This window comes from Rhyacophila brunnea, unplaced genomic scaffold (assembly GCF_057557595.1).
Source record: "Rhyacophila brunnea isolate RB1 unplaced genomic scaffold, BYU_Rbru_1.0 scaffold_6, whole genome shotgun sequence".
Classification (NCBI taxonomy): domain Eukaryota; kingdom Metazoa; phylum Arthropoda; class Insecta; order Trichoptera; family Rhyacophilidae; genus Rhyacophila; species Rhyacophila brunnea.
Window position 1 is genome coordinate 18,454,615 of NW_028233276.1, and position 17,900 is coordinate 18,472,514.

The 17,900-nt window shown below is 33.4% G+C and overlaps 1 protein-coding gene across 1 annotated transcript; it reads left to right on the top strand.

The window, feature by feature from the left end:
• The first annotated feature begins 4,554 nt into the window (after window positions 1–4,554).
• Window positions 4,555–4,935, top strand: LOC147065339 (uncharacterized). Its single transcript, XM_085956968.1, has one exon. It carries the CDS (start codon window positions 4,555–4,557, stop codon window positions 4,933–4,935), a length of 381 nt encoding a protein of 126 aa, XP_085813094.1.
• Window positions 4,936–17,900: the final 12,965 nt, after the last annotated feature.

Below are 17,900 nucleotides of genomic sequence, written 5' to 3' on the forward strand. Positions count from 1 at the left end.
TTTCAATCTGTAGTATTTATGATTTTTTTTTCCTCCGTATATCTCAGATTTGAATCTAATATTACTTTGGGTGCACGTCCTTATGTATAAAATAAACTAATACAAAAACCACCTTCCTTGCTTGGCTAATTCTTATTCTGAAGATTGATTAAAATTTATTATCGTTATTAAAATTTAATAACTTTAACTGATACCTTTTATTTAATATTTAATACCTTTAAGGTGAGATGTTTATCATATTTTAATACCTATGTCTTAAATCGTTCGTTTCCCTTATTGAATATAATATATATTTACCTAACTAAATGAACGTATGTTTTTAAAATAAATATATTTCCATTTACATAATAATTTTTAATAACCATTGTTTACAAATTTCACAATTATAGTAAATATATCGCGAATAGTTTTTCTTCAATGTTAAAATCAATCGCAATAACAAATAAGTTAACCGCTTCTATCTAATACTAGCATCACTATCGGTAGTACAACTCATTGTGGGTCGAAACTACCTACCACTCGCAACTGTATTTCACAAGCTGTCATTAGGTACTTCCCGATCCTCAAGGATGCAGTGTCTCTTTCTACAATCCAATCACCTCAGGATATATTATTTTCCTAATCACCCATTTTTCCTTGTTTCTCTTCTGGTTTATTGAAGAAAACCCTTTTTGATGGTGGATTACCTTCGTCCTAAAGATGGCTTTTCACTTCTGCCACAATAGAGGTATTATTGTACAATACATACTGTACCTTTCTCACCGCTTGTTTTTGGCATATGATAATATCTTACGTCTTGTATCTTTGCGTTTTGAATTGTTGGGACGAATTGAATGTACTTCTTCTTTCACCCTGTCACGCCACAACATTGGGGCATAGCGCAAGCACAAGTTCGCGCCAATTCCTTTTGTCTATCGCCAACTCTCACGCCTACCGCCATGCCAGACATGCAGCGCGTAGACACCTTTACTTTAGAGTTTAGAGTGTACTTAAAAATAATGTAAAATATAGTTAAGTACTTACTAGTAATTGAACCAATCTTCTCAACTAAAAAAAATGACATTTTATTAACTATCTATTTCCTACCCTTAATATTTTATTACGTGTGAATTTTTAAACACTTGTAATAGGATTAAAAATTAATTTTCCGTAAATAACATTTCATACATACAATAACTTAACAATAAATAAATAAATAAATATAGAATTTGTTCCCATTTTTCGACGAATTATACACCTTAATATTGTAATACCTAAACAAAGGGGTTGCGACCCCTCTGAGAGTCGCTTCAAGGTTCAAGAAATACTGACAAATTTAAAGCATAATTTTTAATTTCATGCGTGATTTCCTTTTCAGCCTTTTTATATCGTTCTTTTGAAGAATAAAAATCGAAATTCTCAAAAAAACTCATTATTTATTTATTATCATCATTAGACGTGACAATCGTTGAAGAATTATGTGAGCTTATCCAGAGATACTGAAGTAGTCATGTTGCATTATTTGTTGTGCCCTTACTTTTGACTAATTTTTAACGTCATATCAGCTGTTTCTCCAGTGATCCCTGCATTCCGCCTTCAGCATACCTGTAGGTATTAGAAGTTCCGTAACGTCCTTCATTTGGCTGGACCATCGTGTAGGCGACCTCCCTTTTCCGCATCAACCCGCGATATTTCCGCTTACGAAAGCCTTTCAAAATTATTGTTTTCCCTTCTGGTTACGTGGCTAAAGAGCCGGTGACATATTTTTAAGAGCCGATGTTTCACTTTTCTTTCAGAATGGAATTATTCGTTTTATTTTGCTCGTAGAATTCACCTCCGACAATAAATATTATCAAATCTTGACTAGCTAAACTTTGATCCATTTAGATATGACACTTATTTTCCATGCTGTATCAAGCATGGCATTGCCCCCGTTATGGTGACGGTGCATGTTCAGTAATTAATCGTCTGTTCACCAACATCCGGTGTTTCTAATGCAATTGACTATTGTGAATGATAAAGAAAATTGTCAATATCTTCACTCTCCAGTTATTGAAGTGCGTCATTATTGAGCAACTAACTGTTGACCAAGTTCTATCATTATCATAGTTTTGGAATGTATTGTATTTTGGATAATGTGATATTATGATAACTAAATATTTTTTATACATAACTACCGTTTGTACCGAACTCACTTGTTGTTTATGTATTTTTATTATTCAATTCACTTTACGAAATACAAAATAATACAGCTGTTGTTAGTTCTCATTTCCAGGGTGTTTGACTTATTAGGTTCTGATAGTGTGTTAGCTTGTTTCGATTATATTATTCTTCCTAATGATAATCTTTCAGCCTTCGACATTATGTCGTCCCTAGGCAAAGTGTCGCCGTTATTCAGACGTGTAATGCCGTCCCCTTTCGTTTTTTGTCTCAAATTGTTAGATGCATCCCTACCTATTTTATTCGCTTAATAAACTGACAAATGAAACAAAAATCATTACAAAAATGATGATAAATTATCTACTGAGGATTAAAGTATTTCTGGGAAACCTACTCTCAAACAGCAATAGTTTTAGATGCGTGAAGGTCTGAGGCACTGGCATGTTAAGAGGCCCCTTCTGTTTTCTTTAAACTAAGATGTCGGTACTTTCTAACGGAACGACTGCATCGTCATCTAAGTGGAAAACCGTCACTGCTTTCAAAAGTTGTAATGATAGTATTCATTCCTTAATTTGCTGCTTATAATTTTCCGTCTTCAAGCAAGAATGAAGCAGAGTTTTTGAGAAATTAGATTATGCATGGTCATGGCAGGAAGTTTCGCTGGTACATATAACAGCTATCAGCCTGTTATAGTTCTTCACTGTTTAGCCTGTAGGCCACTTATGAAGTTGGGTAGGTAACATTTCAAATTTTCCACGTTTTCGAAAAGATAGCACTGTAAAATTAAATAGGTACTTATATAAAAGTGAGCTTTTTTTGAGAAACGATAAATTTTATAGATGATAATGTATAGGAAACGTCATATGTTTATATCTCGTGAATTAAAGCACACAAAACCATCAAAATATGTTCGTACACCCTAATCGTGGCGAAGGAATCTTCAATAAAAATTTAAATGTTCTATAGCCTACTGTAGCCTTTGAATTACGGACATACTTTGTGTTTTATAGTAAGTATAGATTTTATTTTATAGTATTTATTCTTGAACTATACATACACCCTAAAAATAATAAGTTAAACTCATGCATAGCTCAGCAATAGCTAAATCTGCAGAAAATATGTATTTTAATGCACGTCTGAAAATATAAAATACCTAATGTTACGCAATTCCTTCTTTTTAAATGCCTGAAACGAATTTTCATTTTGTTAAACGCTTGCCACACTTTATGAAATATTTTTGCGTGTGAACTCGAGATAAGATTTATACGATAGGTTTAGAATTTTACGAATAAATTATGATTATTTTTAACCCGCACACACGAGGGATGCGATAAAATTTAACGCGCCACAATAAAGTTAAATCGAGAGCCATTTTTTCAGTCATGTAGCGTTCTTTAATAATATTTTATTAAATTGGCCACACGTCTCTCGTGTATTATTGTTTGCTATTATGGCTGTCATATATTATAGTTGAAACTTCTCTTGGTTAAAACGAAGATAAAACTTTGTACAATTTATCATAGAAGCAATTAAGTTGTTAAATATTTTACATAGTTAATGCAATGCAATGGTTACAAATTTTGAAATATTTTGTTCGGAGGTATGTGACTGGATAAAATTAATATGTTAATTTTTATGAGTGGCAATAAAATGCACCTTGGCAGGGCTATTTTAAAAGTTCAAATGGATAATTCCAACGTAATATTAAGAACAGACATTCTAATAGTTTTGCATTATCTGGGGTCGTCCTTAAACGTCATCACATGATTTTTATAGTTTTTTGACCCCCCTCCCTTCAACGTCTTCTCTTTTACCGCATTTCTAAATTACGTCACATTTTTAAAACTCCCTCCATTCATTTAAAAACATGATATTCTTCTAAAATAAACGATTTTAGTAAGTATCTTATCAACAACAAAAAAACATTGTGTTTGTTTTGAGGCATCACATTTTTTACAATTATTCTCAGTGGGAAAATATTGTAATACTTAAAATAAAACACGATAATATATTATTATTATTATAGGACTTAATACACATTATTCTCTATTGAGAATTATTTTATAAGGTCTCACTTCTAAATGGCTGAAAGCAGTCAAATATTTAATGAGTATTTTCTATAGTTGGTACCGATACAAGTTCTTAAAATCATTCTGGAATTGCTTCCAAATGTTATAATATTTTGCGGTAGATGAGTGAAGGAGATAGAAAGTCGTTGGTGCTTGGATATTGTGAGGACTTTATTGATCGGTACCAGAATACAATAATACTTGAATAAAGATAACAGCGTGAGATTATAATCGCTGGTATGGATGTACTCGTAAGATCGATGTGATCGAAAGATTGATTTTATTCATGAACTGACCTAACCTAACCTATGGGTCGGAATGCTGGGCTTTATCAAAAAAATATGAGATGAAGCTGGATATCTTTGAAAGAAAGATATTAAGAAAAGTCTTTGGAGCTGTGTGTGACGAGGATGGCACGTGGCGAGGAAGGTACAACCATGAACTATATGCATTGTATGAAGATCCCCCTGTAGTGTCACACGTGAAAGTGGGGCGATTTCGTTGGGCAGGCCATGTCTCACGGATGGAAGACACCCAACCACCAAAGAGGCTTCTCTTCAACATACCAAAAGGGAAAAGAAGGGTCAGGAGACCTAGACTACGGTGGCTGGACTGTATAGAAAGAGACACAGCACCCCTGAGACTGAGGCGGTGGAGGGAGCTTGCGGTAGACAGAGGGGAGTGGAGACGTTTCCTGGAGGCGGCCAAGACCCACATTGGGTTGTAGTGCCGATGATGATAATGATGACTTGGTCCGAGTAAAATGACGGTTGACTATGTCGAATGAAGGACTCGTGACAATAGTAGTGCGTCTCGTGACAGACTCGATGAATGAGTAAGGATTCATGTATTGTCCTTCAAATTTATACGAATGCAGTACATTTATTACAAGAGATATTGTCGCTATTAACACATCATATCCAACCCTACCGATCTAGTTATTATTGAAGAAATGCTGAAGATCATTATCGCTCTATTGTTTTGTTTGACAACAAAATATACATATTGAAGTGTGTCACGCATGTAGTATGATTGTTACAAATATATAATTCATTCAAGAAGTTCATATGCATCCCTTTTTCTACGGTTCAATCGCTTTGATATCTAATATATAAAAGATAATATTTGTTTGTTTGTTCGTACTGTATGCGCTGCCATACCGTTCATCCGATTGTAACAAAACATTGTCAACTTATTGCTTGCACTTGCGTGAAGGTTATAGGCTATATCTTATATATAAAAATGAATGTCTGTCTGTCTGTCTCGTATGCGTTCCTATACCATTCATCCGATTGCGATGAGACTTTGGTGAGTTGTTGTGTGCACACCTGCGAACGTTTCTGAATTAGAAAAACTATCTTCTTCTTCTATACGTATGCGTTCCTATACCATTAATCCGATCGCGATGAAACTTTTGTCAGTTGTTGTGCGTACACCTGAAAAGGTTTCTAAATTGGTATTATATAAAATACAAAGTTTGTTGTTTGTTTGTTCCACCCAATTTTGAATTTTTCACTACATATTAATACTATTAATAACGTTTGCATATTTTGGATTCGATTTTAATTTAGTTTTTTTTTTGTTTGACCTTTACTCTTATTAGAACTATTTTCATATTGCCATATTGTATTACACAGATATTTTAATATTAAAAAAATAATCACTTATTACTATTTTTTAAATATCTAAGATAAATGTATCCACGAAGCGACCCTGTGCGAAGTCGGGTACTTCAGCTTATAGGTTATTATAATATTATTATCTCTTATCGTTTAATAAATATGGCGGGACATTTATCGTTGTATTCCGTATGATGGATTTCAATTAATTTCAAATACAACATTTACATTAATTAGTACATTTTTTTATTGCACGAGGTAACTCTTGTCCGATTAAAAAAAAATCCTTTCATAAGTAGATACGTATTTCATATTTTGGAAAATTCTCAATCGTATTGCATTTAAAATAACTATAAATAATAACGTTTTGTTGAAAATCAATTATTTATTGAGGTTATTTTCAGTTTAGTTTTCTCTTGGGTAACAATGGCGATTATATCGATCCTGTCGTCGTATTATTATCGGCGCGGCTTAAAAATAGCTAGTTGTACATTTTGAATATCATTTCGAAAATAATTTCATTTGCTTTTTATTTATTCACGAGACTTCCGCTCGCGAGAGAAAATGTATTTCCTGCCTGCCTCTAACAGCCCCAATTCCCGCCAATTCCCACTTGCGATGTATTTTTTTATATTACTTATTTCAATCGAATCGTGCATGAACGACGGATGGAACAAAAATACTTGCACATAATATATCCGACACCTGTGTGATGAAAAGCGAATTTGACAAAACAACACTGACACATTGTATTGAATATTACATATTATAAACAAATAAGTTTAGTCAACTACATATTATATTATTTTGAACAACCATATAAACATACATAGAAAAACACGTGAGGGCACTTTTGTTATTTAGTTTATTTGAGTTGATTATTATAGAATGTTGATTTGGATTTGAATGCGTGACTATATAATGCGCGTGTGGTGTGCCCTTAGGTTTGTAATGGACTGAGTTGAGTTTGACGGTCCATACATTATATTGTAATGTCGATGATTATATATGTAAATGAAGATCCTCTTAAATAATGGACGGATGGTCACCGTAAGTATACCAGTATGTATATCTTCAATATTATATTTAAATGGGTAACTTCTAATGTATTTAAGTTTTGTACTATTCCATTAAAGTCGTTTTTTGCGACCCAGGTTTCGCCTTTCGGTATCTTCAGGCGCCGTGTACACTCACCAAAGGCAAACACACACTGACAACGAACACTCTTAACTCTAGGTGTATAATTATTGTATTGATTTATTATATAAGCTAGAGTTAAGAGTGTTCATTGTCAGTGTGTGACCTTTGGTGAGTGTACATGGCGCCTGAAGATGCCGGAAGGCGAAACCCGGATCGCAATAAACGACTTAAATGGAATAGTACAAAACTTAAATCCATTATAATTTAAATTCAAGTTCCATCAAGTACCTTCGGTCGATAGTATTAATATTATAAATGGGTAACATTAAAATTTGATCATATATATGAAGTTTGTATAATAACCACGTATATCCAAAGAAATATGCTTATTGATGGCGTTCAGTTCGGACAGGTAAAGAACCATATATATATATATATATGTGTTACAGAATGTGTATGCATATATGGATCCATGTTTGATGAAATTGTTCGCAGATCAAAGCTGGACTGGAGTGTTTTTGGCAGTTTGAATAATGTCTTCAAAAGTGACCTCCCGTTGTGCCTTATGTGATAAATTACAATGTGTTCAGTATTACAAGTACACAGTTGACTCCGCCTGGCGCCTATTGTTATATAGGTATCCCATAGTATTTTTTTCAATCAATCAATACCGTGAATCAGATGGAGAAGTGCTTAAAAAAACAATCCGTATCATCAGCCAGAAATATGTTGATATTGTGGAGGTATATAATATGAACTGTTTTGGAGGGGAAATCTTTTGCATAAAAAATATTGTAATTAGGTAGGTATTAAAATACTTAATTGAAATATCTACGTTCACATAAGCAGGCAGGTATGACATAATATATAAAAAAACAAGATTTGAATAATAATATTTATTATAACAAATAAATTGAAACTACTAGAAGCAAATCCAACCATGCTCACATTACTTTTTTCGAAAGACGACGTAAAACTAAAAGAATTTTTAAATTTGTTTATTTACCTACATATTATTCTTTTGTGGAATCATTATTATTAAAGTAGTATTAGGTTCTTTAATAATTCAGATCGTCGGCATTTGTACGTACCAACTGTGATAGACCCCGATTTCGTCATTCATTTATTGTTCAATGCCAAGGATTCATTCTCTTTAGAATAGTTATTATATTGATATGTTCAATACCAATGCCCTGACGCTCAAACACTGCATTTTTCTATCTCCCACTCAACTTTTTTTCATAATTTGACATGCTGCTATCATGTTATTGAACTTTTTTTGATTATATTACCTGACTGTAATATTGTATTATTATTATTATTCTGTGTGCTCTGTTTTATTGTTATTTTTACATTTTATAAATATTAAATAAATCAATAAAATAAAATAAATAAATACGTTCAGCATAAATTAGCCTATCAATTAAAATCTGTTTATTTACATACTATCTAAAAGAGTCGAAAACAATTTTTCGATTCTTGGGTGTTGGATTTACTTCTAGTATCTTTCGATTGTAACCAGTGAACATTTTTATGGCGACTTTTAGGTGTAAAATGACTTCTAACGACTTTAGAGTACTTGTTTCGTTTATTTAACGATTGATTCCTTTGCGCCCTTTCTGCGGCAGCGATTCAAAAATGTTGACGCCTGAATTCCGTAGGTATCGTTTATATACATCAAAATAATGTAAAAACTCGTGACAGAGAGACGAGAAACGTCATGTTGCGCGCACCACCATTTCCGAAGAAGACGCAGCGCAGAGTGAGGGGCGGCCTTGATTAAAATGTGTTTCGCGATATGTACAACTGACACGTGAGACGGCGTGACGTCATCTGCAGCGAGGGTGGAATTCACGAATTGTGAATTTGCTGTCCAAATCCGCTTAAAAGTACAGAGTGGAAAATATATTTTTTATTTTAGCTAATAGGCCGCAATATAAATACTATCTATAGTGTTTCGAGGTGAAATTTATGAAAAGATTTTTTGTAGACATGTGGGAAGGCAATCGATGCCTTCAAAATGTGGTGTTGGTGAAGTGAGTCATCAAGAAACAGTTTCTTGATGAGAAACTCCAAATAATGATCGGCTCTCGACAATACGTCTGAGACGCATTCTGCAGTTTTTTGCAGATAGTTTTCAGTGCGGACCAGATAACCTGAAAAGACTCTTGGCTGTATGTAGCCTCCAGGGAATGGAAAGCTGGAGTGACCAAGTGAAGGAGCTTACTGGGAGCCATGAGAGAAGCAGTGGACCAAAAGAGGTGCAGAGTCTTAGTCGCTCAAAAGATGACACAGGGTGGTCACGACTTCGCCCAAGAGAGAATGACCGAGAAGAATAAAGTAGTGTAACCTAATAAATTATGGTTATTTTTAAAATTTATGGAAAAAAAACTCTAATAATTTACGAATTCAAGCGCTTGATAATTTTCTGAAAGTAATAATCAATAGAAAAAAGTGTTAAATGTGATATATTTTTTAACACGGCCGCTCATAACCGCGTTATCCGCATACTGTCAAATATCTTCGAGTAACACAGTTAACACGTCTTTCTTTATTATAAATGCAACCGATTAAGTAAGACGCAGTGCGGTGTGTTAAAAAATATTGTGGAAAACCGCCTTTTTGATGGAATTACTCCGAGTAATATCCATGTTATTTTGGAGCAATAAAATAACGGAAATGTGTTACCGTATTAACTATTTAGAATAGGATTACTGGTCAGATCAGTTATTGTAAATTGTATGTAAATCATTTCACCGTGGCACAGTTCGCCGTGAGTTTTCTTATCGGAGAGAGATGACCGTATACTAAATGGTCTCAGATTTTATTAGATTCAATATGAATATTAATTCAACTTTCATGACCGATTTTGGCAATGAATTGAATTGAATTCAAGAATGAAAACCTAACCAAACCTAACAAATAATCCAGTAAATCGGCTGTTTTCAAAATTTGTTTGCTGCTGGCTTACTGTAAAGTGTAAACTAACAAGAACCGTGTTTTATTTAGACATGAATTTTATGTCAGTACTATACAACCCAAGAGGTTGAGCGGTCTTTAATATACGGCCATATATTTCCGATACAACATTTCACGGTGAAGTGTGACACGGCGAACTGCATACGTACAAGTTTCCGGGCACGGGTCAGGTCTAGGTAACATATTAGGTAAGTGTGGATAGATATTCGAGAGGCGGCCGAGATACACATTGGATTGTAAACATAATGATGATACATACCGCAAAATGGAAATATATAATCTATCGTATATGAGGTCGCTTGTCGTGGAACAAATTGACAGTTGCGACTTTTTCTCGTGCCATCCCGTACCGAAAGTCGACCACTATCAGAGCGATCTTTGGATTAGTTCGGTAAAATTACACTCGTATCAATCACGGAGGTTATTAAGCCACGAAATGCCACGTTTATTTTTCATAGTTCCTTGGATAAGTTGATAAGTTGGAAAATACCTCCTCTCATACCTACTTCAGATTAATTCTGGTTAAGGATAATTAATATTATACAGAACTGTCCTTTCCTATTCATTGGAGGACATCAACATTAATTTGTCACCCTCTCAGTTCAAGAAATTATAGACTAACCTCTACGTGATATTCCAGAGAAATCTTAAAATTAGCTCAAAAAATATAGAGCCATGTTAGGTCTATATTAATGCATGATACCTACCATTCCTAAGGTTCATTGCTGTGCTTACTTCGTACAGGGACAAAGCTACCGTAAGCTGACTGCGGTCAGATTGTAGCTGGTTGGGCTTCTGTCCCATGGGATAAAAATCGTTTAAAGCCTAATTTAGACCATAGTAGGCAGGAGGTCAGCGAACAAAGTAAGAAATATTTCAATGTATTTAATTTTATTAACAGCAAAAATCAGGCGCGCACAAATAAAATTTTATGTCCATAATAATTTATTATTGTATTTTTAAGGTGGCAGGATGAGCGGGGTTAACAACATCTAGCAAGTGCCACTGATCTCCACATTTATTCAGCAAACCCTCGTATTTTGACCTCATATCCGACCTGCAGTTTTAACTATGGATTCCCACCTACAAGTGTTTGCGATCTGTCATGTCCATAAGTGGTTATAGAATACACCTGGTCTACCGGTTACAATTTAAGGGTCGCTAGTGACCGTTTGTCTCGTCTGCGCGGTCTTGTATTTTAGTCTTTTATACAATAATATGATGAGTCACAATATTAAAGATGTCTCAGATGATAGCATCAATTTGTGAGTGCCACGTGTCTTCCACTGACACAGGTTTTGCGTAACGTAGAATGCCGAACGGAGTGGGGTCAACCCTTTAAGAAGGCTATTTGACAGCCAAATCATCCGGGTCAAGATCCTCAGGCATGAAAATAAAAGATGAAGAAGAAAAGGTAAATGTCATTTACCTAAATAATTTGTATTTTTTTCGCTCCTGAAGGGGGAAGGACCCTAAATCTCTCATGCGTATGGAGGAGATACAAGTAAGGAGGGCTATGTACGCAGCCCCTGAGGGCAAGAAAAGGCCTGGATGGCCAAAACTGATATGGCTAGACTGCGACACAGGATATGTAAGAATGCTCGGTCAAAGCAACTGGAGAAAGTTGGCGTTGGATCGTCCAGGATGAAGGAGGTCAAAACCAGCCAAGGATTGTAGTGCCATAAATTATGAAACTATGTTATGGCTGGTACTCATAATCTACGTATCTTAAAATGGAGAGCAAAACAAGAAGTTTCATTTCTTTGGCGTATGCTCGTCACGTAAATTTTTTGTATCATATTTAAACGTGGCATTCTAATTTTTACTGCATATGGGTTTCAAACGATATTCAAAATTATGTGAGAAAGTAACACCATATTCACACCTACACAAAAATATTTTAGTATCATTCATAAACTTTATAGATTAATAATTCTACAATACGGCCCTGCGTATAAAATACTTTCACATCTACGCGGTATACATTAAAAGCCCCCGGATATAGATACCTACTAAACCTCGTTTCGGGAGATTATGCTAAACACAGCAAAATGTAATTGTTTTTTGAAAATGTAACTGTCACCATTTTAGCATGTTACATAAATTATTACGAATTACATTGCTATTTGTATCACTTCTTCCAAGGTAAATTATACCCAAAGCAAAAGAACATATTATTATTTTAATATAACTAAATATATATTTTTAAGTTACATGACATGACATTAATATATTATGTATTTAACAAATGAGTCTATAGTAACATATATCAACATAAATTATTATAACTAAAAAGCCAAGACGATTCATCAAGTAGGTACTGGTCACTCGAACTTATATTAATATTATATTATTTGATTATAATATTTAGTCGATATCAAACCTTTCAATCAAGCAGTTGAAAATTAACGTCTTAAATAACTTGTCGTTCCTCGCATATTCTATTTTTGTCCGATAATGACATAAAACCATTGAAAAGTAAATTAATACAGGTAATCTAAATATCTTCTTGGTCGTGCACTCATGGCTGAGGATCGTGACCACATTTAAATTTCGCCATCCTTTGAGCGACCAAGACTTTCCATCCTTCTCGATCTTCCGCTTCTCTCAGGGCAGAATGGATGGTGCCCCCAGTCAGCTCTTTCACTTGGTCGCTCCATCGCGCAGACGCTCTTCCTCTGCTTCGCCTTACCTGGAGGCTACCCAAAACTACCAGTCTCTCCAGGTTGTCCGGTCCGCGCCTGACAATATGTCCAAAAAACTGCAGAATTCTTCTCAGACATATCGTCGAGAGCCGTTCCTTTATCTTAAGTCTCTGTATGATTGACTGGTTCGTCCTGTGCTCCGTCCAAGAAATGCGAAGCATTCGGCGCCAACACCACATCTCAAAGGCATCAATTGCCTTCCGTTCTCTTGCCTTCAGGGTCCACGACTCGACTCCGTATAGAAATATCGAGAACACTAATGTTTGCACAAGCATCATTTTTGTGGCAATCGAAATTCCCCGATCCTTCCATATATTGGTAAGGCGTGTCATCGCATTTTTTGCAATCTGTGTGCGCCTTCTTATTTCCGCTTCGCATCCGCCCTTTCCACTGATGGTCGATCCAAGATTTACAAACTCGTCGACTGTTTCGAGGTTTTGGAGTGTACTTGGTGTTGGTAGAAGGTTGGCCCGATCAACAACCATAATATAAATATATACATCCTCAAAATATAATACTGTGTTCAAAGTGCATATCATAAATTACCTTTATAAACAATTCTGTATATTAATTAAGTATGTATCAACATACCTATTATCAAAAACTTAAACTTAGTAGTTAAACACCTACAAATATAGTAACCTCTTACTTAAATTAATAAACAACTGACTAAAATGAATGACTCTCTTATGATTAATTATTTTAAGTCACTGAAATAAAAAAAAAATATTTTTAAATAATATACAAAATATTTAAATACGTGGATATATTAAAATATTAAATAATATGTACATATATACCCAGTTGCCTGTGCGTTGATTTATGCTGAAAAAAGAATGTAGGTACATAATTTCAAAGTTATAAAAAAATAATTCTTCAATAAATATTAAGCAGAAAAACATGTAAATTTACCAAATTTTGAAATATAATTGGGTAAGTAGTAAAAATGTCTAGTATTAAAAAATATCAAAGTAAAATTCGAATATATTGGGAAGTATGAAAATATTAATTAAAACCATTTTCCTGGAGAAAACTTCCAGTAGGTAGCTGATTAAAATTACCCAATTCATTTTCTTAGAAATTTTTCATATAATTATTATTTTACACCAACTTTAGCGAGCGTGAAATAATTTTAATGTTCTGAATTTGACATTCCCCTAAGATATACGGCGCCTATAATTCAAACAATTTTTATAGGCTATTAAATAGTCTAAATTTTACCCTGTTTACTAACAGTGTTTTAAACGTTGTAATTTTGGAAGAAAGTACATATATTTTTTAAATGTAGCACCTAATTACCAAATTGAATGCCATGAAAAGTTGTTTTAGTATTAATTAAAAATATATTTCAATTAATTATTTCAAGGAATAAAAATAATTAAATATAGTTACCTACTGCGTTTCTAACATAGTGTAATGAGAAAAGGTTCCATAAATTTTATTAAATGTTTGACTGGATCTTGTCATTCAAGAGAGGTTTCTCGGTAAGCGTGGTTTTGGTATAAGAATAGCGTACTGGATTAATAATATCAGATACTGGTTTGAACTGAACTTTAAACCAGCGACAGACATGAAAAATCATTCACAGAAGAAAAACGTGTACTTATGGCATAATTATGATAATATATACTATGTTTTATAATACAAAAGCCCATTACCAACAAATAACGCAATTTAGAAAGCGCTTTTAAGATTATTGTAAAAATCACTATAGCGGAACAACCTAAACTTGAAATTGTGCAGATTGCGATTCCTTCTACTGCGCACGAATTATATGGATAAATTAAATTATTGTTACCATTATTATTTCCGACTGGTCCTACATGGAGCCTATTGCATCGTTTTCTCTCGCATCCAATTACGTCATATTTTCAGTCAAAACTATGCTTCACGTAATATACAATAACTTCACGATGATGTGGTATGTTTATAGTTAACTTTTTCGCAATTAGATAGAACACGTGTAGTTTAGTGGTCAGAACTAGAGATGGGAAAACTGGTCGATTTTGAAGACTAAGTATACTTAGAAAATATTCTTCTACTTAAAAAAAATATTTAGTATATAAACTTGTTCCAAAATACTTACTAGTATTTGGAATACTATATAGATCGTTTGGCGTGCGTATGCGACAAAAGTTTCATACTCAACTGAAACTAAAACCAACTACAAATTATTAGTATTTTAAAATACGTATCGGCTCAGGGAACTCAGACTGTGTATCGGCTTCAATATAATCACTAAAAATACGCTAAGCTCCGCTTGTCGAAAAGTCCCATTTATTATAAAATTTTAAATTTATGAGTTGTTTTTCTTTTAGGTTACAATATTATTGTTAACAAAAATGAATAACAGATTTTTTGATGATTTTTTTAATTGTAAACATGTTTTGAGCGGTATATAACAAGCCTAAGCCTGTGCGTCATCTCACCACTGTGCTGCGACCCAAAATTTATGACCTATTATTATTCACACATTCGAACGCAATAGACTAATAAATTAAAATATACCTATATTCAAGTGATATTTCGTTCGTGCGCATTTAATGTCAAAAGTCTACTAACTGGCGAGTGCACAGAACAGCGACTCACGATGATATCATCACAAGTTTTTTGGAATAAGTTTATTGGGCCACAAATACTTAGTATGGGTAGTTTCATCCGAAACTTGAGTACACAAACTGGTGACAGTATTTCCAACTCACATCTAGTCCTTCGTGTCAATAGTGTCAACGTGAACAGTATCGTATTTTGTTAAAAGATTTTTTTCTAGTGTTATATTTATATTTCTCAGAAGTGTATTCATATTATGTATGTTAAATAAAGGAATGTTACTTTCTAAAACCTTGTACATTATTCGTTGAATAATAAAAATCGTTCAAGTAGATAATTTCATATTTGTCAAAACTATGTATTTTCAATAAAAAAGTAGGTAATGATAATTACATTCTTAAATTTTATATTTATTCTGTCTAGATAAGTCATTTTTTGTTTATATAATAATTATTAATATAAGGTTCGAATCCTGGTCCTGGAAAATTCACATATTGTTTTTCAATTTGTGTTAGAAGTCAGAGTATGGACCTAATAGATTGAGCAAGTGGCTAACATCCATTTCTTGTAAAAAGAGAATCTGTTAACACAAACCTCCACACTGTAGAGGCTTATAATATGATCCTATCAGGATCGGACATGGTCAAAAGATGAAGAAGGAAGTATTAACTTTGGTTTTGGCTTTTTGTGTTATGTACTCAAATTTTCTGATTTATATTATATATGTATTTATATATCATATTATATACCATCATAAACCGTTCTGTGTTCGAATTTAGAACTAAGTTCATATAAAAAGTATTGAATGCTATGCCAAATGTTAGCATAATATGGCGCCCTCAGTCAGCAGACAACTTATGCTGGTGGATCTATAATTTTTTTTTTCCGTTTCGCAGTGGATTCTTATAACAGTTTATGATCAAGGTTAGATTCAAAATAGTTGTATATCACTGAGTTATAGAATACGTAATACGTAATTCTTGCTTTATAAAATACGAATAAATTTAATTTACGTCTTTAATTTATTGGACCATCATTTACACGCGGTCTTTCAAACCCTATGGTTGTACCCATGGGATGGTAGTTAGGCTGCTAAAAGGCTTTGTCTTTGTCCGATGGTGGTTAGCGATTGCTGGTAATGATGGTAGTAATCGGTTAGGTGAAATGGGTGCGAGATAAATCGTCAGTTTGAATTAAAGGCAAACCCCATTATGTGGCATTCCTGTTTTAACTTAATTTAAAGAAAATGTTTTTCATCCATATAATATTCACGTATCAAATAAAGCATTCTTGGAACTAAGATTTCTTAAGTTTTCGAGATAATACGCATTTATTTCGTGATAATTTATACAATTTGTCTATCACCGCATTTTAAATTACTTTTATAAAACGTTTCGTTTACATGGTAAGATAACAAAAATGTATGTTCGAGTTTATGCAGAAATAATTAGCTCGTCGTAGGTCAAAATTGAGTTTTTATTGTATTTTCAAACCATGATCCTGGACACTCCTTAAACGTTGTAGATAATCTATATATATAATTTTGAAGCCTTATTATCCTTTATATTTATTTTAAGCATTTGATGACTGCATAAAGTATTTTTGTTACATAAAATAGTATTCTTTTAAACCTCTCGCTCTAATGTTTTAGAATATAGTCATATTTCGGTACATGAATGTGCAGTGGTGTTAAAATTTTTTACGTTTATTAATTTTTAATCGCATTTATAAAACCATTAGTATAATTTATGACGAGATAATTTTAGTAAAATATTTACGATACAAAATTATATTGATAATCTCTGTGATCCTAAATTTGACAAGAATTAGGCATTTTATTATTCAAAAAATCGGCAAGATTAACACATTTGAAGATGATTCTAAAGATATATATTATAAGCTATGTTTTTGCCCATTCAAGTGTAATAAACATCTTATGAATAATGATTGCTTTATAATAATTATTGACCTAAGAATAAGGTAGTGTTTATCTGAAATACGCCATTTCTTTTGTCATTCCCCAGTGGTTAAGCTACAACATACGGCCGTAGCCATAAATTGACAAACTATAATTGAAGTAGGTCATTTTGACATGTCATATTGATTTCCATAGTAACGCACGTATATATTAATAATTTAGTTGCTAGGACCCCAGAACCCTAGCAACAAATAATGGTGTCGAAATAACTTTTCATACAAAACAGAATTAACTGAAAATAAATTCAATTCTACTTAAAGATGGCTAAAAGTATTTAAAAAAATGCATTGGCATCGTGTTCTGATATATTCTATAGGTTTTAAATGTCTAGCTAGTCGGGAAGTTAGTTATAAATCGATTGCAAGATTTGTACTGGATAAACAACCACCGGACAAATAAAAACGTTGTAAAATAGTTTGGGGGGGTCCATTTTGGAAAAATATCCAAAATATGTTTTTATTGATTTTCAATGTGACGTGTGGGGTCGGTTTAACAAAATCTAGGGTGCCACTGACTTATAGAATCTCGTCGCTTCAATCGTGGAATACAGCGATTTTACGAACTCTGCGGCAGATACATTCCCCATACCCAGACACTCTCCCCCAAGGCAGTCATTTGATTTACATGTATAATAGACAAAACATCCGGGTCATGATCTCGGTCATGAGGTTCTGATATGGTATTATTCAGTATACTTGAATAATTTGTTTATTTCTGGGGA